Source organism: Sceloporus undulatus, chromosome 1, assembly GCF_019175285.1.
Source record: "Sceloporus undulatus isolate JIND9_A2432 ecotype Alabama chromosome 1, SceUnd_v1.1, whole genome shotgun sequence".
Taxonomy (NCBI): Eukaryota; Metazoa; Chordata; class Lepidosauria; order Squamata; family Phrynosomatidae; genus Sceloporus; species Sceloporus undulatus.
The window spans coordinates 305,608,946-305,630,235 of NC_056522.1; the positions used below are offsets into that span (position 1 = coordinate 305,608,946).

Below are 21,290 nucleotides of genomic sequence, written 5' to 3' on the forward strand. Positions count from 1 at the left end.
AACAGGGGGGGCTGTTTCTTCCAGTTGCTCTGGAGTTTACTCATGGGAGGCAGTTTGGAACTGACCATGTCAATTTTAAAATTCCGTTTAAATATTTAGAAATAACCAGAATCCCTAAAAGTACAGTCAGCTATATCCATGGATTTCTTATCCAAGGATTCAGCCATCCATGGTTTGAAAATATTTTAAAATGTATATAAATTTCCAAAAGTAAAACTTGTTGTCATTTTATTTAAGGGATAGCATTTTACAAAGCCATTCTATTTCATGGGATTTGGACATCCACAGATTTTGGTATCCATGGGAGGTGCTGGAACCAAACCTCAGTGGATAACAAGGACCCACTGTATACATGGGAAATGTGAGAAAGCAGAACTAGCAAATAAATCAAAACATACAGGATGGAAACATATATACATACCCCACACTATTAATGCCAGTGGGCTTAGACAAAAGAAATGTCTGATGTGTTGTGCTGGAAGTTTCTAAGTTTCATTTTCAGATTAGTGAGGCTTCCTGTTCATGATCACTTCAGCATCAAATAATTGAATAATCCTTCTCCTGCAACATACAACTACACTTCAGATGTTGACATTAGTCCTACTGGGTAATCTTGTACATTTATTTCTACTCAAAATCAATTATGTAAAGAATATTTTTAATTTCTTTCATCCTTGATAAGAAAGGTTGTCTTGACAGGTCAAGATATGGCACCAAAAAATAAAAAAAAAATAAAATAAAAAATAAATGTTCAGTCACTGTGAGTTCTTTTTCTCCTCCACGTTGAGGCAAGAGTGAAAAGACCAGACCTTGGTCAGCAGCAGTACTAACATAAAATGTTGCATTTCATGCACAAAATCTCTGTGTAAAACAATTGTTTAACTGCTGTCAAGGTGACTTCGATTTATGGTGATCCTATGAATAAGAGAGCTTCAAGACACCTGATCCTCAACAGCCCTGGTCAGTTGTTCCATACTCTTGTGCAGTGGCTCCTTGACTGAGTCTACCCACCTTCCACTTTTCCTACTGTCTTGCACCTTACCAAGCATTCTTGTCTTTTCTAGTGAATCATGTCAGCTCATGCATTATATCTCCAAAATACAATAGTCCTAGTTTAATCATCTTGCTTTTAGGAAGATTTCAGGCTTGGTTTATTCTAGGACTGCTTTATTTGTCCTTCTAGCAGATCACAGTATCTACAGAACTCTTTTCTAGCACCACATTTCATATGATTTGATATTCTTCCTGTCATCTTTCACCTTCCAGCTCTCACAACCAAGCATAATATTTGGAAATGCTATACAATGGCATGGACGCTCGTAACTTTAGTATTCATTTATACATTTTTATACCTCAGGGTCTTAGGGGCAAAACAGACTGGCATAATATGCTGACTTGGGGGCATGGGCTTTACATGATGCAAGCCACCCCCAAGCCAGTGTCACACCACCTGCCCAACCAAATGGTGGGCAGCATTGCAGTGCTCCAGCAGAATGGTGTTTATATGCCGCACACCACAGGCGTGCCAGAAAGGCATTGCGGTGCCAGAAAAGGTTACTTTTTTCCTCCCCAAAAAGAAGTGGCATTTTGCAGCTTCTTTTTGGGCCAAAAATTGCCAGATCAGGACTGTGGAAAGTGATTGCCATGGCCCTGATCTGGTGATCAAAGGGGCGGTGTTTATACTGGCCCTTAGTCTAGCTTTTTCATAGTTACCCTTCCCAATTCTAGTCATCTTCTGATACCTTGTCTGCATTCTGCATTCTGATTAATGACTGAGCCAAGGTATGGGAAATCTTTTGTTTTCTTAATGTTCAGTTGTAAACTTGTTTTTGCACTTTTCTTTCCTGACTTTCTTCAGTAATCATTCCAAGTCCTTGCTATTTCCAGCTGGTAATATGGTGGCATCTGTAGATCTTAAATTGTTGATCTTCTTTCCTCCAGTTTTCACACCTCTGTCCTCTGAGTCTAATCCTGCTTTATATGTGTGTGTGTGTGTGCGCGCGCGCGCGCAGCATATAGGTTAAATAGATGGGGATAAAAATGCAGGCTTCCTGACCCCCTTGTTAACTGGAAACTATTTCTCTGTATTCAGTAATAACAGTAGCCACATGTCCTAACTACAAGTTACTCATCAGGATAATCAAATGTTGTGGAATACCCATGTCTTTAAGAGAAAGCCGTAGTTTTTCATGTCAGGGATTTGAAGGGTTAAAACACAGCACACAGGGAAATGCTTGATGTGTGTGTATGTGTGTGTTTGGCCATGAGCATTCAGCAGAGTGACAAGGCTGAAGCTCATTGGCTCAAGGACACTTCAATGCCCAAGAGCATGTAGCCATGGCTGATGAAACCATGTGTCTAGATTGCACAGGAGACACATGACATAGTTACACACCTGAACTCACTGAGTTTGGGAGACCACATGATCTGGAGACTATATAAGCCCAGGGGTTGCAAGGGTGTGGTGTGGGTTTGTAGAAGGAGTTGGATTGGTATGGTTTGGAGTTTTAGAGATCTAGTTTTGTATAATAGCACTGTGAATAAAGAGCACTTTGGGAGACTTAGTTTCTCTGGTGGTTTATCAGAAGAAGCTATACCATCGGTTTGCTGTGTGTCCCCAGAGGTTCCTGCATTGCTGCAGTTCCTGGAAGACATCCAGTTGCTTTTATCCCAAATTGGACTTTGGAGCCACGCTTCGGCTTCTGGAAATTGCCAGCTCTGCTCCAAGGGTCTGATTTAACCCCAGGACTCGTGGTTGTTGGACCCCAGCAGTTGCGCTGACATTTCATGATTTACACACACAAAGACTTTGCTGTAATCTATAAAGCACAGGCTGGTTTTCTTTTGATTTGCTTTTCATTATCCACTGAATATTTGCAATATGATCCCTAGTGCCTCTTTCTTTTCTGGTCCAAACTTGAACATCTGACATTTCTTGTTCAATATATGGCTGAGATAGTGACACTTTTATTTTCTGATGGTTCACTGTACACAAATTTTGTTTCATGCACAAAATTATTTAAAATATTATGTATAAAATTGTCTTCAGGCTATGTATATATGATGTATACAAAACATAAATGAATTTCATGTATAGACTTGGATCCCGTCTCCAAGATATCTCATTATGTAAATGGAATTTTTCAAGATATGAAAACTCTGAAATCTAAAATACTTCTGGTCCTAAGCATTTAAGAAAAACTCAACTTCTAGTTCATGGTCTATGCCACTGTCTGCTCTTAGTCTTGTTTTTGCAGAGAAAATTGAGCTTGTCCACCTTCTGCTTCATTATATAAATGTGTAAAAATAACCCTCTTTCATAAATACATTGCATTTTCCTAAATGGTTCTTTGCATAAAATAACTCCGAATGTGAAAAACCATTGTACAAAAGTTCTCATAAACTCACCAGTGGGGAAGAAACTTCTGGTCTGCACGATTTACTTCAGTGTGTGATGTGCAACAGTGAAATAAGTGAATATTTGCATCTCCAGTAATTTCCAGCTATGCCCCATTCAAAGTTGACATAGAATTATAGCCACATTGTTACTTCTAGGTCCTTGTGGGATACCTTAGTTTGTTATTGTAGCTTTAAATATATAGATGGGGAATATTTATGTTTAAAGAAGTTGCATTTTATATAGCCTAAACAGATAGTTTGCAGTGTTCACTTTGAACAATTGTAAAGGAAAAAAAGAAATTACTAATCTGTGTATATTAGTTTTTCCTAGCATTACTGGAGTGTACATGATGTATATATTTTTTATAAATTCAGTTGAAAACAACAGTTAGTGTAGTGAGTTGGATAAGAGAAATAAATGTGAAAATGTAATAATGAAGCATGCATGATTATGTGCTCTGCTGTTCCTAATGTAATATTGCTTCCATTTATTTTTTATAAATCCTATCCATTTTAATATTGTTTGCCACTTGTCCAGTATTTCTAATATTTAACTTGCTTTGCAGTTTATTTGTACAACCATTTAAATCAGTTAGGTTCTCAAGAACACTAGTACAGCTTGGATAGTAGAAATCCCTGCTAGATTGTATTATTATCTTATTTGCTCTCAAAAGTACTATGTGAGATATGTTACTTATTTTAGTTTCAATTTATGTGGGGGAAACCGAGGCTAAGAAATATTAATTTTTCCATCACCATTCAAGGGGCCTATATCCAATTCACTGCTGTGGACATTTATTTGTAAATTTCTTTAAGTCTCCTTTACTCTCTCTTTTATTGGATGGTGAGGTTTGCAAGAGGTTCTAGCCAAATGTCAAAATGTGGTTTGGGATGTATGCTCTGAAAGCATGTGAACTAAAACAAAGGTTGATGAGCCAGGTTATAAGGAATGGAATGCTTCAGTGGGCACTAAAAGCTTTTCATTAGTGCTAATGTACACCGAATTAAACAAGCAATTAGACTAAGTGTATTCATCAGGGTGGTGTGTTTTAATAAATGGTTTATCTAATGTGATTGTATTTTATTGACCTGTGCATCAATTGAATATCTTTTCCTTATAGGACACAATTGGCTAATAAAAGATACATGGGACATATAAGCTATTAGAGGTCAAAAGAGACATTTCAAGAGCTGCATAGGTGAGTCTTTGAATGACTTCATGGCAATTCCAAGGGAATCTTTTCCTCCTTTGTAATAATTTAACTAATATATGTGAAATTCACAGTGCTATACAGGAATGATAGTGAAACCAGAATAATTGTTGTTTTTGGGAACATCCAGCTATTATGGAAATATTACCCTCCAACAGTTTGTTAAGCACCCCCAGAATGTAAATACAAATTTTCTTAGCCAGTTACAACTATTTAATGGTTTTTTTTAATTATTATTATTGATTTAATTTCCATTAAATATCCGTACATATACCATCTGGAAATACAAATACAAATATACACCGTTACTGACAGAGTAAATAAAAGAAAGTGTAGTAACATTTACTTTGGTAAAGATCGGAACAGTTGTTTTTCATTTAATCGACTTTTATGCTGTGTGCTTTCAAGTTGTTTTCAACTGATGGCAACCCTATAGTGATTTTTTTGGATGTTGTGGAAGAGCTCTCTTGGTTTTCCTTTTTTGTTGTCACCTTCTGTGTCTCTGTGTTGATTATTATAGTAGTTTTCCTAGTCTATGCACACAAGTCATTGAATAGTTGTATTCAAGTTTGTCGCTCTATTTTTGTCACTTTGTTGATGGTTTTCTTGATAAGATTTGTTCAGAGTGAGTTTGCCTTTGTCTTTCTCTGAGGCCAAGAGAGTGTGGCTTCCCCAAGATCACCCAGTAGGTTTCAACAGCCAAGAAGGGATTTGAACCCTGGTCTGCAGAATGTGGCCCACAGCTCAGACCACTACACCATTTCGACCCTTATCTTATTGTACTATAACAATAATACTTTAAAATACAGGTTGGCTCTTGTACTTACTGTGCTGGGTCTAGATTTAGGTGTGTGAAGTGTGGCTGTGGGTAGTGGACTTCTCTGCCCCAACTTTCCCCAGCAGTCTTTCCAGATATCCTTCCCAAATTCTACCACCTGTTTGGGAACCTTATATTTGGCAGGCTACCTTCTTATTCATAACAAAAGCAAAACATTTTCCCCTTTATGTTCCCCATGAAACCCCCCTTCTTTACTTCTTCTGCCCTTGTTCCCAGAAAAGTGATCTTGGGGAATTCTTGAGACAAGCTAATCTCCCTTCCTTCTGTTTGTTAACCACAAACGAATGTGATCAACAATCCCTTGCAAAAAAACACCCCACTGTATGTCCCAACAATTCCCCTTAGCTATAGAACAAAATAACACCATTAAACATCAAGCAAACATAGCTATCACCTTCTATGTTAACACTTCAAACCATAGCAAGCAAGATCCATAATGCAGCTCCTGACATTGTTCCTCTCAAAATATATCCTCCCCTCTCTTATAGAGGCTGTCTACACTCTCAGTGATGTTTATCACACTATCCTCTTAAAGTGCTACTATTCCACTTTGACTCCTCTAGCTGCCTCCTGTTGCATTCTGGGATTGGCAGTTTTAAGGAGGGATAGAATGCAACAGGAGGCAGCTAGAGGAGTCAAAGTGGAATAGTAGCACTTTAAGAGTATAGTGTGATAAACTGTGAAAAACAGTAGAAAGATCTTGGTTACATAAGTTAATACTATTATGGATATGTTACAAACAGCTTGACAATTATTTTATTCATGACCATGTAAAACTGAGGGACATGTTGAAAGGAAATTGAAATGTTGTTTTTCACCATACACTGTGTGTTCCTTTGCATCATATTTTGCAAGAACAACATACCTGTATGTGAAGAAAGATCCCCTTCATAAACTAATTTTTCTATCTGCAAAATAAGATATCCCATCTCTTGTAGGAGAAAATACGTGACATGAGTTTTATGGTTAATCAGTGGCAAATATGGTAGTGATCTGCAGTATGTTGATATAAATTTTCACAAGATTCTTTCTCATGGGCAAGAACAGTGATGTCCCCACTTTGATGTTACCCTCTGTGAGTGCTACTGGAGTCAGTCAAAAGGGCATTCTCACCCTTTTGCTTCACTGCAGCAGTAGGCTCCTCCTCAGGAAGAAGCTGCCGCTGGATCAAAACCGGGAGGGACACACTTGCCCCCTTCTCATCCTGCATCAGGAGGAGGGCCTGACCAGGTATTACCCCTCTTCTGGAGTGTCCCCTGGTGTGGTCTGCACACCCTAGTGATGCCATTGGGCAAGAATGGCATGTTCATCAATGTTTTATTTTCTTCTTTCATGAATATTATTTCCATCCTTAATGCTAATAATAACAGCCAAGTAATGGAACTAATTCTCTGGCACCCATTCACCCTCAGGAAAACAGTTGAAAATAAAACTGCCAATTTCATATTACCTTTAAACACATCATAGTTCACTACATTAGAAATAATTTGTATGCACTTGAGAAGTGGATATCTACAGTATAACACTGGGGAAGGTGCAGAAAATGGCATCCCAAGTGATTAAAGAGCTAGAATAACTTCTTGAGGAAAAGTTCCAATAGTTGAAATTAATAAATAATAATAAAGCCGACAAATAAGGAGAGCTATAAGAGTGATGTATAAAATTTGGGCCATGATCCTGCATCATCAGACATAACTGTGATAATAACGCACCATTTTACCTACATCCGATGTTGCTATTCCTTAAAAAACTTTTGATTTTAGCCAGAGAGCATCTCAAGCAAAGATTTAGAGTGCTGAGAAAAGATTCTGCAATGCTTTCCCAGTTATGAGATGCATTGGGAATTTCCAGCTGGAGAGACCCCTTGCGATCATACCACTGTTGCTTCTCTCAGTACACCACTAACCACAAGAGCACTTTGTTGTTGTTAACTGCCCTTAAGCTGACCCTGGCTCATGGCGACCCTGAGGATGAGGTATCTCCCAAGACCACATATCCTCCACTGCTTGCTTAGGTCATACTTAGGACCTCTTAATTGAGTATATCATCTAGCTTGCAGTCTTTCTTTCTATTTCCCTCTATCTTTCCTAGCATCATTGTCTTTTATAATGAGTCATGCCTTCTCATAATGTGACCGAAATATGATAGCTTCAGTTTCATCATCTTGACTTCCAGAAAGATTTCGGGCTTGATCTGTTCAAGGACCCATTTGTTTGTCTTTTTGGTTGTCCATGGTATTCTTAGCACTCTTCTCCAGCACCACATCTCAAATGAATTGAACAAGTACTATAGGGGCGAAACAGATGGGCAGGAAAAAGTGGCTTGAAGCTGCCTTTTCTGAAGCCACATTGAAACCCCACCAGCTGCACCGCCAGCTGCCAAGGCAGCTGAAGTGCTCATGTCATGACCACATGATAGGGCTTCAAGCCAGGAAGAAGAGGGTAAAATCTGCTTCTTTTTGAAATGGCTTTTCTCTGCATAAGGCGACTATAGGGCATTTTCCTGCTGGCTTCAAGGCATGTGTCATCTAAATGCCACACCTTCAAGTCAGCCTGAAAGCACCTCTTTTTGCCTGTCTGCTTAGTCCCATAGGCCTGTTACAGACTGCCAAAATAAAGCTGCTTCAGGTCTCTTTGGAGGTATGCTGTTTAAATGATGCATGCATCCTAAGAATCCGGAAGCGGCACCAAAGCTGCACTCCAGTGCTTTGGAATGGAGTGTGGCTTTGGCGTGACCTCCGGACTCTTAGGACCCATGCATCATTTAAATAGCATACCTCCAAAGAGACCCGAAGCAGCTTTATTTTGGCAGTCTGTAACAGGCCATAGTTAGCATTTCCTAGTGACCTGATCTCTATCATCTCAGAAACCCTTTGTTCAGGGCACTGCCTTGCTGAAAAGGTATTAATTTGGGGGCCTCCCTTCCGTTATTAATAACCTGTGGCGGGGTACATACCGCCACTTTGCGGCGCTCTGCCGCCGCCGCCGGTAGGTCCGCGGGGGAGCCGGAGCCTCCACACGGCGCGACTTCCGCGCGGACCCAAAAAGAAGCTCCAAAATGGAGCTTCTTTTTCCGTCGCGTTTGTGACGTAGTGAGGCGCCAGGGGCGCACTCGCTACGTCACAAAGGACGCGACGCGTACGGACGCTCAGCGTCCGATACGCAAAGATGGTGCCGGCCATGTAGAAGGGCCAGCGCCATCTTGTACGGACGGAGTCCGTACTAGGCCCAGGGGCGTCTATAAGAGACACCCCTTTTTTAAAATGGGACGTCCTCCGGACGTCCCAAATGACAGTGTAGAAAGCCTCATAGATGTGAATCCTAAAAATTATGAGATGGTAAGTAGGTACTGAACAAGATGCCAGTCTTGGCTTTGTGTAAAGGAAGTGAATATGGAATATGGATAGAGATTTCTACATCTCTTACAATATTACAATAGAGTTACTGAAAGAAGCTAAATGGTGGCATATTCAGCACTGATAAACAGAAGTACTTCTCACAGCACATAGTGGAACTCACTGTTACATGGTGTGGTGATTGCCACCAACTTAATCTGAACTGCTTTACAAGGAGATAAAGTACAGTAAATACATGAACATAAACCAACCTGTGTCTACTAGTAATGATGTCTATATATTTCTTCCTATACCAGAACCTAGGGATCATGAATACAGTTTTCTGGAGTGCACAGGCAGGAGAGTGCTATTGCATGCATGTTTGGCTGGTAACAATCTCACAAACACTTGGCAGGTCACTATGAGAATAGTGGAATTAGACTTTGGTGGGATCCTGCACTAATCTACTTGTGTTCCTGCCTAATAACAGTGTGACCTCAAGTGGTTTTCTGGCCCATCTTATTTTATTGTCCCTCCCTCCAATAAATGCTTAACTGTAGTAGAGAAAGTCTTTGCGATGCATTGGGAACTCTGTGCGCTCTTTAGATGTTGCAGACACAACTACAGAGGTCTAGTTAGAATCATGGAAGAAGGAAAGGGTGAAATCAAAAGGTAATTGATTACATTTGTTGAGTATATAAATATGTTTGCAGGGAATTTTTTTTCAAATAAAATAGACATGATTTACCCATATCTGTCCCTAAAGGCCTAATTAAACTGTCTGACTTGGGGAGAAGAGAAAGCAGGCTTTGATCCGGTTTGCTCTTGAGTAAAATCAGAATAATTCACAATGCACTGAAGTCAGCATTCCAAAAGTAAAATGTATTCTGGAAAATAAAGCTTTTGGTTGTTAAGGTTACAATGACTATGTTTGTGGCTTTTATTTTCCCCCTGGTGCTCACTATCATTTATCATATTTATCACATTTATCATATTTCATCAGAATTCAGCAATTATTATTTTTACTGAAAATTGAAACTTTCATTGGCATCCAGCCATTACTGTTACACAAAACATTCTGTATTCACAGCCAGGGACAACTCCCAAATCATTTTGCCTTGTCTCAGTAGTGGGGGAGGGATGATGGTAAAGAGATCACATCAGCAAGGCCATATAATGAGTAATACTGCCACAGCCCAGGTCCATGAATCACAAACACGCTTGTGAAAGGCTGAATGTCAGATTTGCTATTCATATTAACCGACTTGTCTTGATTTTGAAAATCAGCTATAAATCTAATTCTGAAGTATATCAAGGTTCTAGAGCATATTGTTGACCTTGGCTCATATAGGTAACTCAATCACAACATAGCAACAGCTCTGTGTGTGTGTGTGTGTGTGTGTGTGAGTGTGTGTGGGTGTTGACTATTTATACTAGGGATGTTAAAAAAAATAAACAAACTTCTAATCCCCATTTAAAAAAGGAGTTTTCTGACCATTGGAACACCCCACAAAGAGAATCTGGTTGCAGTAATGTTTTTCATTGTTTGGGACCTTCCTGTGCAAAGTGGTCAAAATGTTGGTTCTTCTCCTCTTCAAAACATGATTTTCTGTTTAGGAAATTTGTTTGAGCTGCCTGGAATCCCTATATCAAGAGAAAGGCAAGATATAAATAAATAAAACAATAAACAAATAATAATTTTAGCATGGAAAAGCAAGACTCTGTGTGCTTTTTTCTGCACAGGTTCTTGTCCAGAAAACTGTGTAAAAACACCTTGTAAACACTATTGCACAGACTACGTCCAAGCTTGTGAGGCTGACATGTGCAAGGAACATTCCTGGTTTACAGAGATATGCAAACATGAATTAAAATCTATTTGTTATTTTGTCTGTGAACTTCCATGATGAACTACTATACAAAGAATTTGATTGCTGTCACTTTCTCTCATGGATCAGAACATTTGGAAACAATGAACTTTTTTTTTAAGAAAAGGAACCTTTATCTTAGCAGTACAAGGTTTGTGTGCTGTTTCATTTGGAGAATCGTTGTAAAGTGAGACCCTCCAGTGGCAGCACATTGAATACCACACATCAGCACCAGCTCTTGGGGTACCTTTTGCCTTCAGCGAATTGGAACACATCCACCTGTCAAAGCTCTGCCAGAAAAGAGCTTTTTGCAGCAGCTCAGCGAATCCCGATAGTGATGCTTACTAGACTGAGTAACATAGCTACCTCTATAGAAGATGTAACAAAACTAATAGTGAGTCTTGTGACTCCATTAATATTATCAATTGTGGCATAAGCACTGAACTTGACTTTATTCAGTGAGGTTGTTCATTATCAGTAATTGTGTTAAATACTTTAACTCAGGCTCCAAAATGTGGGGAAATTTGAGTTAAGTGTCATTGAAACAGGAGTGATGCCCCACCCCTGTCTTTTAAAACTGAGGGATTGCAGGCCATTGCCACTTGTCAGATAACCTGGATTCTCTCTGCGGTTCCAGTAACACCTTCTCATCACTTGAATCCCCAATTTGTGATGTCAGTTGAACCAGACAGGCTGAGTTAACAGCAACACTATTCATAAGCATTAGTGTTAGGAGTCTCAGGATATTTTTGTGGGAAAATGAATAGGCTCTTTACTATATGCAATCATAGATATATATATACACTTAGGTTCACCATGGGGAGAAACACAGACTTATCAGTGTCTGAATGCTTGCTTTCAACTGACTACATTACATTGTGTGTAAGGCATCATATATTCATTACAAAAGATCATATGGCCATTAGGATTTTACCATTCCGTAAGGACTGTACCTCTATGTCTCGGCATCCCTGGAACAAGCTTTTTTTTTTATTAACACATATATGAATACTACCATCTTAAACAGCATAATTCAGACATATAGCCATCATCATTATTATGTTCTTTCATAATTTCCATAATTTCTGTTAAGGCATTATACAGACATTTCATAAAGGCTTTCACAGGTACAGAAATCTGTCAGTTGAATCATATCCTTAACTATCTATCCATTTAAGAATATGATCTCATCTGTTGATGCATTGCACACCACTAAATAGGCATTCAAAGGTTAATCTCTTTGAGCAGCTTTTGTTATAGTCACAGCCTAGTTGTTTGTCCAACCATTATCATCTTTCAGCATGTTTGGGCAAGTTATTAGTCTACCAGGAACAGCCCAGTTGTCAGAGATAGCATTCGTTATGGAGGCATGCCAAAGACAGACTGAGCTGATGCACTATCTTGGCTCTTTGTATTCTCCTTAGCCTTACCCAGTCTATCAGTTATCCAATCAAAATAAATCAAAACAAAGATGTTCATGGTACCTTACATAAGCATATCCAATCAAAACAAAGATCTTTATTCACTATTCCACCAGCTGTATACTTGGACTCTTTACTTTCCTGCTACGGATTATTCTCAGTCAAATCTATTGGATGTCCTCTTATCTTAATTATAACTAAGCACATTTCATCTGCTAAAGATTATTCTAAGTCACATCTTCTCATATCCACAATGTGAGTTTCTCAGTCAGAGTTTGTTGACATTTGACATGCTTTGCTTACTTAAGCTACTTCCAAGTTCTCATTGATACATATGCACACTCAAATAAATCTAGCTTCTCATATATCTTATATGCTATACTGTATAGGTTACACGCTCTACTATACAGTATTGGTCTTTCCCTAGGCCACAAAGGAAAATATAGTTGAATCCTGATGGAATGGTTAGAACCAACAGAACCAACCAATAGGTTGTTATTGGCCTTGTCTGCACTGGCCAGGATACTCCAAGGACAACCCACAATATCCTGGCTTCACATCTGCCCTGACCTGCCCTTGTGACCTCAGTCTCCATTTCTGCTCTGCAGTGGTTATCTGCATAGGTATCCCACTGGGCTGCCCAGTGTATCCACCACTCTCTTCTGAGGTGAGAATGAGGTGCCCAGCAATGGTGAAAAGCTGGGTGCTCTATCCTAACCTCAGAACAAGCTATCTGTGACAGCAGCAGACAGGCTGAGTGGTCCAGAAGGATGGAAATGGAAGGTTATGGATCTTCCTGAAAGATCCAGAGCAACAAGTATGTTATTTTAAATACATTTTGACCTTATTATGCTTTGATTCTGGTGTGGGTTGTGCTGGATGTCATCTGGACTGTTCCCACCAGAACTGGAGTTTGGACTGTGCATTGTCTGAACAGAATGGAGGAGGTGGGCCTTTTGGCCTATTCAGACAAGTCCTCTGGGTGGAAACTTTGAGCCAGTATAGACAGCCCTAAAGAGGTGGCTTGACATCACCCCTTTGAGTGACAGATCAGGGCTGCAGCAACCACACACCATGGCCTTGATCCAGTGTTATTCCAGCCCAAAGAGAAGTGGCAAAATGCTGCTCCTATTTGGAGTGGAAATAAGCTGCCCTTTCTGTTGTGATGGCAGCTCTTGTGTGCTCCTGCGGCTTGCAGCATCTGAATGGTGTGCTGCCAGTGCTGCAACACTGCCCTCCATCTGGGCAGGTAGGTGATGTGATGCCAACTTGGGGGCAGCATCAGCGCATGGATAATTTAAATGCCATGCCCCCATACCACCACTAAGCCAGCACTTACTGCCTGTAAGAAGGCAGGATATGGCAGAGCCATAGTGTAGGTTGTATCATTCTCTATGTTAAAGAGAATATAGATTTAAACAAACTAGAAATCTCAAATATGGCAGTTTCCAACGTAGATGAGTAATTTGGGACATACAATACAGTATGTTATTTATCTGGCTGCATTAGCACCGCAGAAATAATGCAGTTTGACAATGCTTTAACTGCCATGGCTCAATGCTATGGGATTCTGGGATTTGTAATTTTGTGTGATATTTAGCCTTCTCTTTAACAACTGACTAATAGTCCCTGGATTCCAGAGCATTGGACTATGGCAATTAAAGCAACATCAAACTGGATTATTTCTGTAGTGCAGATGCAGCCACGGTCCCCAAAACTATAGCATACTATATCTACCACCACGATTCAAATTCATCTGGTGCATCTTGAGATGAATTCTTCCTTTGGTCATGTAATAGTAGGACCCTTCCTTGTTGCTGAAGTGTAGAAATAAATGGCAACATCTGTCTCCCTAAAGCTGTCCTTCTCCCTAAAAACTTCATGCACATGGAAGAGAAATCCCTATGAAACAGTTTGACCTTCAATTAAAAACCCTTTGAATGGGAGTGGGAGTTTTATATGTTTGTTTTTCATACCCACTTAAGCAGGTTATCCATAATAAAACTCTCCTCTGTGAACATAGGAGGAGAATCCGTTTTTTTGTTCTGAGAAGAAATAGCAGCTCTTTCTCCCTGTTATCTTCCTACAGGATGCTGACACTACCCCAAAGTGTTTTAGAATCAGTCAGCATTAGTCTCTCTCTGCCATTTTTTCTCCAGCAAAGAAAGTCCTTCTCTGGAGAGGGAAAGGTGTGTTAATATTTTTGAACAGCTGTGGATGGTGTGTTTGCCAGCTTCCTATGCCTCTGGCCCCTCTCTGACCTACATAGTCAGGAAAAACACAATATACATGTATAACATGCACTAAAGAACCAGATCTAATTTTCACACTATTTAGATGCTGTTCAGCAAGGCAAATATTCTGTCGAACTCTGTTGTTTACCTGAGGCTTTCTCTACCTACATCCACTATGTCTCTTCCCTCACAGCAAGCCCTTATGCTAGCTAAGAGGTTCATCAAGGAGCATAACTAAAGCAGATCAGTTACCATGGTCACCCTGGGAAAAGCTATGGAGCCTGATGTACAGAAGTTCCACATTCCTTGGATTAGGACAAACAATAAAAGAGTGAAGAGGGAGGATTTATCTCCCAGCCTGTGAAAAAATGCTCTGCAAACCCTTTGATAATTTTTGTGTTTGCTTTTAACGGGATCAAATGCATTTTTCTAACATAGTATGTAATTGAATGTAGAATGTTGCCTTTACAAGGAAGTGTACAGTGTTCTAGCTGTGGGCATACTTTCCAAAGCCAAATGAAGATATAGAAACAGAGCTCCTCCTCCCCTCCCCTCCCCTCCCCTCCCCTCCCCTTCATAACCTGATCTTTCTGCCTTCCAATAAAATAAAAAGTAAACAATAAAACAAAGGTCTACAACAGAGTTCTAAATAACAACCTCTTAACTAAAATACACATTTCCAAACACTCCTAGGGAGAAATACATACACAATACCAAATGAATAGCTAAATGTCTTACAAAAGAAATAAGTGTTTAATATTTGAAAAAGCTCAAGAACTGTATGGCTTTGGCCCTTTTCTTAGAGATAAGGTCCAACACCTAAGGATAATTGCAATAAAGACCCTGCTGTTTTCCCCAGAAATGTCTTTACAGTGCATTATGTGAATGCATGAAGAAAATGTTTCTTTGCCACAAATGTGATTAATAGCCTTTGGTCTGCATCCTATTCATAGTCCCAACTAGAATTAATACAAGTCTGCTTTGGTTGCATCAATGAATAGAATTCAGGCCATAATATCCCTCCCAAGCACACATATTTGTCTGAATGGAATATGATTTCAGTGGAATATTTCACCATGGGTTTTGGTCTTAAAGCATAGTGTTATTAAAAGAACGATCTAGTAATAGACCACATCATATGATATTCATTTCTGCTCCCATGCCACATTCAGAAAGCTAATATAGTATAGTAGGAGTTACAAGGAAGAACTTTGTAGCCCTTTGTTCAAATAGAAGCTCAAATGCATGCTCTATGACTGGCCTTAAGGGAGTCAGTATCCCTTCATCTGTAATAAAGGGATGCATCACTGGCTTAGCATAAACGGTGGCTGTAAAGACTACTTTGAGAAATTAGTGTGAGGGATGAATTTGACATACATTTTCATGTATCTGATTCACGTAGATTGAAATGATAGACATGTGGGAACAACCCCTCAGCATGGTGCTGTATCAACAAGAACATAAGGAGAGTGATGAAGCAATGGAGGATTTCCCTTAACTGAGACCCTGATTTTGGGCATCTAGCAAGGCCATAGCTAATTTAACATTTTCAGTTTCTTTCATTATACAGTACAGTATATGCAGCTTTGCATTGGACTTAGGGATGGCTAAGAAACTTTAAAATGAAAAGAGAGTACTGCTGCATGATGCAAGTGACACTTTGGTTCTTATCTTTTGAACAAGGTGGTGAGTCATTTAGCTGCTTCTCATTAACCTTTCATACTGGTCCTGACACACCAGTGAGAGAACGGGTTGGGAATTGGAGGTGATCATTACAGTACTACCTGTTAACCTATGTTATTCTACCTCATTCAGATGGGAAATTTGCTCTTTCAGAATAATGAATTCCACAGGGTTTTGAAAGAGAGAAGACAGGAAGACTACGAATATGTGCTAAAGGGCTGTTGGTGTTTTGCAGGATTAATTGGATTGTGTAGCCTTTACAACCATGGAAGGGGATTGTTTGAGCTGCATGAAGTACCTAATGTTTGTCTTCAATTTTTTCATATTTGTAAGTATTCTGTGGCTTTTGGTCACAGCATTTATCTTTTATATCTCTTCTTAGGAGTTGTCAGTACTGGCTGTCTTTGGGTGGGGGTGGGGAGTTGTTACAGTGCCAAAGCATCTTTAAGCTTCAGCAACAACAGCATAAGAACCAGATGCTCCTCTTTTTGGGAGTCTAGGAGGGGAGGATTTTACAATTCAAGGAGTTTGGTATCACTGATTAGAGAAGAGAATAGTGTTGCTTCAGCAGTTCACAAAGTTCAAGAATGTAATTTTCAGTAACTGGGGCTTCAGACCTGGCTTTCCACTGTGACACTTACCCAATCCCTGAATACTTTGAGAGTCTGGGATTTTCTTACAGCATTCTATATAGCTCCATAATTTCTTGGTTGGAAGCAGTATTTCTTCCAACAACCATAATGCTTGTATAAAGAAAATGAACTTTGCAAACAGGTCATACAAATTCTGTATTGCTCACTACTAAGTCAAAGAAATCTAACATGATTAATATGGTCATCATAGCAAGAGTAGCAATAAACCAGCATTATACAGTATCAAAGTCTCATCCTATAAAGTATTGGAAGTTCAGCATCCTGTGAGGTTATTGTTGAAGAAGAAACCACTGTCCAGAAGCACCTTTGTATAGTATTTAACAGCTGGAATTCTGTGGACTAGTCCCACAGCTAGAGGACACCCACTCAAATTTGTTAAATGATGAATCGACATGTAAATAAACCCACTCAATCCAATCAATGGCTCTAGTTTAGTTAGGATTCAAATATGATTTAGGCTATTGTGTTAATGTACTCTTTATTCAATCTAGCACAATAATTCTTTAAAAGTTAACACTTTGTATTCTGTTCACATTTAACAGAAAATGGGTTGGAATGCCTTATTAAATTAAGAGGCATCAAACATCTCTTCCAAGTTCCTCTTCATAACACCAAAGGAAAATAGGATTTGCAAAATTGAGGCTTATACATCTGATGACTGTAATGTTGAGTGTTTTCTGTCTGCATAATAATGTCTTCTCCCTCCACTCCCTGGATTCCTGCAACTTTGCCTGGCCTGTAGAACTTTTGATAAGGGTTACAAGGAAATATGGGAGAGACTTAGAACCTGTACAGACCAGAATTATATGCTGGTGTGGGAGCGTGATAAACACACCAGCCACCTCCACGCTGGTGTCATGCCATGCACCCAACTGCATGGCAATGGGGGGGGGGGGGATCACGGCGCTCCATTTAAACACATTGCACCAAAGAAGCACTGAAAAACCACCACCACCACAGCTAGGGATCCCTTTCTGTGGTCCAAAAAAGAGCCGCTTTTTGCAGCTTCTTTTTACATTGTGGGAAAGGCCAAACCAGGGCGATTGCCACAGCCCCGATCCAGCAAGGAAAGGGGTGGCATGGAGCCACCCCTTAGGGGCGGTCTGTTGAGCCCCTGTCTAACAAATGAGAGTAATAAGTGGAATAGCTAAAATAGTGAGTGCCTCCAGGTACAAATAGCTCCATTAATGAAAAGCCATGGGGGATACTGTGGAAAATAGACTCACTGAACAGAATAAGCTTCCAATCCAGTGAGGTGACCTGATAATGGAGTAGATACATTTGGGTAGACCCTCCAGATGAAATACCTGTCTCTAGAGGAATCTAGTAAGATGTACATCTGGATTCTTTATCTATCCTTTCTTGTGGCAGCTGGGTGGTACATGTCTACTGGGAGTAGGAATATGGGTCATAGTAGATCCCACTGGATTCCGAGAGATCGTGGCTACTAATCCTCTGCTCTTCACGGGTGCATACATCATGCTGGCCATGGGAGTAATGCTCTTCCTGCTGGGATTCCTTGGGTGTTGTGGAGCCATCCGTGAGAACAAATGCCTCCTTCTCTTTGTAAGTACTGCTAACTTTTTTTACCTAGTCTTTTTTTCCATCTGCTTATGTGGCTAGGGTGGACAATAATGTTATTTTATACAGAAGATTATATTTTGCCCACACGGTTTATTTTGTTATTTGACTACTGGCACTTTTTGTAGAATTGTTGACTAAGGGCATGTCATTCTAATCTGCATACACGTACTGAACTTTCTTTAAGAAGGAATTACCTTGAAACATTAGGCAACAATTCTTGCTACCTACTACTTACAGTTTTTGTGTCTTGTTACCTAATAGTATTTCAGAAGAGAAGGCAAGTTTAAGCAGCATGTTTTCCCAGTGTCTTCTTTCTTTGATGGCTGCTTAGCATATGGCCTTTTCCTGCTTAACACCACCTCCTCCACCAATGTAGTTATGTTGGTGTAAGACAACAGCAGGATTCTAGCCATTGGACTACGAGTCACTGTGAATTTTAAAATAATAATCTTTCTAGTGCAGAAATCGCAAGGAGAGAGACAAACAGAGAGAGATTCATGTCAGTGAGTCAATGATTTACAAAATGGTGGTGTCTGTCCCATTCCTATATCTGCTCCCCTTAGATGGACAGAAATGTCAACTCTACCTGCCAAAAATCTCTACTTGTGTACTCTGTTGTATCTCCTAGCAGCTGGGAAGTTGGAGCTGCTCTGCAAAAAAGAAGATCTCACTAATATCGGCATTTGCAGTGGCTTCTCTTCCTTCAAAACTAGCTTAAAATGTACCTTCTCAAAAATATTATTGTTTAGACTATAATCCCAGGATCTCTTAGCCAGCATGGCCATGCTGGCTGAGAAATCCTAGAAAGTGTGATCCAAGAATGTAACTGTTCAAAGTTCTTACCCCTCACTGCAAAAAGAAGGGTCACTTGTCTTGCTTGAACACACAATTCCTACTCTGTAGGGCATGGACCCATCTTATTCTATATTCTGGGAAACTCTTCTCCCAGTCCAAGTCCATTTCTCAGCACAGAAAGGACATTCAAATCAGAAGAAGTTTGGAGCTCCAGCTAAAGAAAGGCTAAATTCTTAATTTCATTCATTGGTTGCATCTCCTTTTATTTTGCGCTGTATTGGGAAAGGCTTGCAGAATTAGGTTTTCTTCCAGAAAAGGCTTTTTTTATATATAGCAAATGGCTCCCTATGCAAAATAATACCTGGTTGTGGAAATATTGTTCTGGAAAGATTTCCCTTTTTCTTCAAGGAGTTGAGATGGAATTGTTGGGCGTTAACTGTAGCTGGGGTAGCGAAAAGGTGTTATTTTCATGGACTGATTAAAATCCAAGTCCCCCTGCAAAGTTTTCAAAAATAGATGAGCTGGCAGATTCCTGAAAGAGATTTCAAAGTGATACATAATGAATGCCTGAAGCTTTTAGCTCAAGTATAAACTCATGGCAAGTGTACAGCATGGATGAGAGACAAGAGAGAAACACGCATCCCTAGGGAAGTTTTGAATGTGAGTTTCTTTCTTTGCAGAGGTTACTTTTTCATGTTTTATTTTTACGAGAAATGTTGCAGCTGCATCTGATATGTTGCACCAAACATCAAGCTATGTTGAGCTTCACAGCCCCTAAAGCTGTTGTACCAGTTGGACTTAGACACAGACACACACACAGACACACATGCACGCACACACACACACACACACACACACACAGAGAGAGAGAGAGAGAGCGACTCCCAAGTGTCCTGGAACTCACTAAGCTAGTCTATGAAATAATCTAACCCAGTTTTCCTAGCTCTTTGATAAAACCGATTTGGTAACAATCCCCCAGGTGGCAGAGTATAATGAAGGTGATTAGTGTTGTTAAATGATGAATATGTGTGACACAAATCCATGCCAATATATGGTTAAATAGGCTCTTTGTTCTTCACCGGGAACAGAGGTAGACAAGCACAGGTCAGTGAAATTCATTGTTCGCACACAGGAACACTAGTGGTGTATTTGTGGTGGCTGGACTGAAGTGGGGGAAATTCCTTTTTACTCCTTTTCTAAGACTGCATCTGCACTGCAGAAATAATCCAGTTTGATACCATTTTAACTTTCTTGGCTTAGTGATATGGAATTCTGGGATTTTTAGTTTTGTGAGGCATTTAGCCTTCCCTGTTAGAGAGCTCTGGTGCCACAACAAACTACATTCTCCAGAATTCTATAGCATTGAGCCATGGCAGTTAAAGTGATGTTAAACTGATTTTTTTTCTGCAGTGTGGATGCAGCGTTCAGGCCAATCTTTGTGTGTTTTCTGTGTGTATTAATCATGAAAGACTAGGACCCGGACCAATGGATGCAAGATACAGGAAAAGAGATTCCACCTAAACATTAGAAGGAACTTCTGACAGTAAGGGCTGTTCGACAGTGAAACAAACTCCCTCGGAGTGTAGTGGAGACTCCTTCCTTAGAGGTCTTCAGAGGCTGGATGGCCATTGGGGATGCTTTGATTTAGATTTCCTGCATGGCAGAGGGTTGGACTGGATGGCCCTTGTGGTCTCTTCCAACTCTATGATTCTATGAAGAGTGATGCTATATAAGTATTTTTCCTCCTTCCTGCATCTACATTGTTATTAGTTACAAGTTCACTGTAACTCCAAACGTACATGTATAATGAGATACATCTCACCATATCTTATTACAAAGTATATGTTCCACAGTAGCTACAAGCTTCTTATTAAGTTGCTAAATTGCTCCATACAGTGAAGAGCAGTCTATTAATAGCAATGGAAGTGTTATCATAGGGCCTCCAATAGAGCCTAGCTAATCAGTCCCATATATTCTGAAAGCACTGGTCACAGATAGTGAATTACATGCTAAGAAATAAGTAGCCTATATCTTATGAGGGTCATTCAATAAATACTTAGCCTACAAAAGAAAAACGAAAATTTTGGAAAAGTGGCAATTTATTTTTTAACATAGTCTCCTTTTAGCTCGATACACTTGGCCCAGTGATGCTCCAACTTTTTCAACCCATCCGAAAAATACGTTTTCCTGAGGTCTGCAAAATAGGCCTCCGTGGTGGCGATGACCTCCTCATTCGACCCAAATCTTTTCCTGGCGAGTGACTTTTTCAGGTT

General features: G+C 39.8%; 1 protein-coding gene across 3 annotated transcripts in view; it reads left to right on the plus strand.

Moving 5' to 3' along the window:
- TSPAN18 (tetraspanin 18) overlaps window positions 1–21,290 on the plus strand; it is a 249,505-nt gene that overhangs the window by 200,282 nt on the left and 27,933 nt on the right. For 2 of the 3 annotated variants that reach the window (XM_042477706.1, XM_042477713.1), the window contains 3 exons: window positions 4,521–4,598; window positions 16,221–16,313; window positions 18,010–18,204. In XM_042477706.1, the coding sequence (XP_042333640.1) occupies window positions 16,251–16,313; window positions 18,010–18,204 (258 nt within the window). In that variant the 5' untranslated portion in view covers window positions 4,521–4,598; window positions 16,221–16,250. The remainder of the gene's footprint in view (window positions 1–4,520; window positions 4,599–16,220; window positions 16,314–18,009; window positions 18,205–21,290) is intronic. The other variant, XM_042477721.1, reaches the window with a different exon arrangement.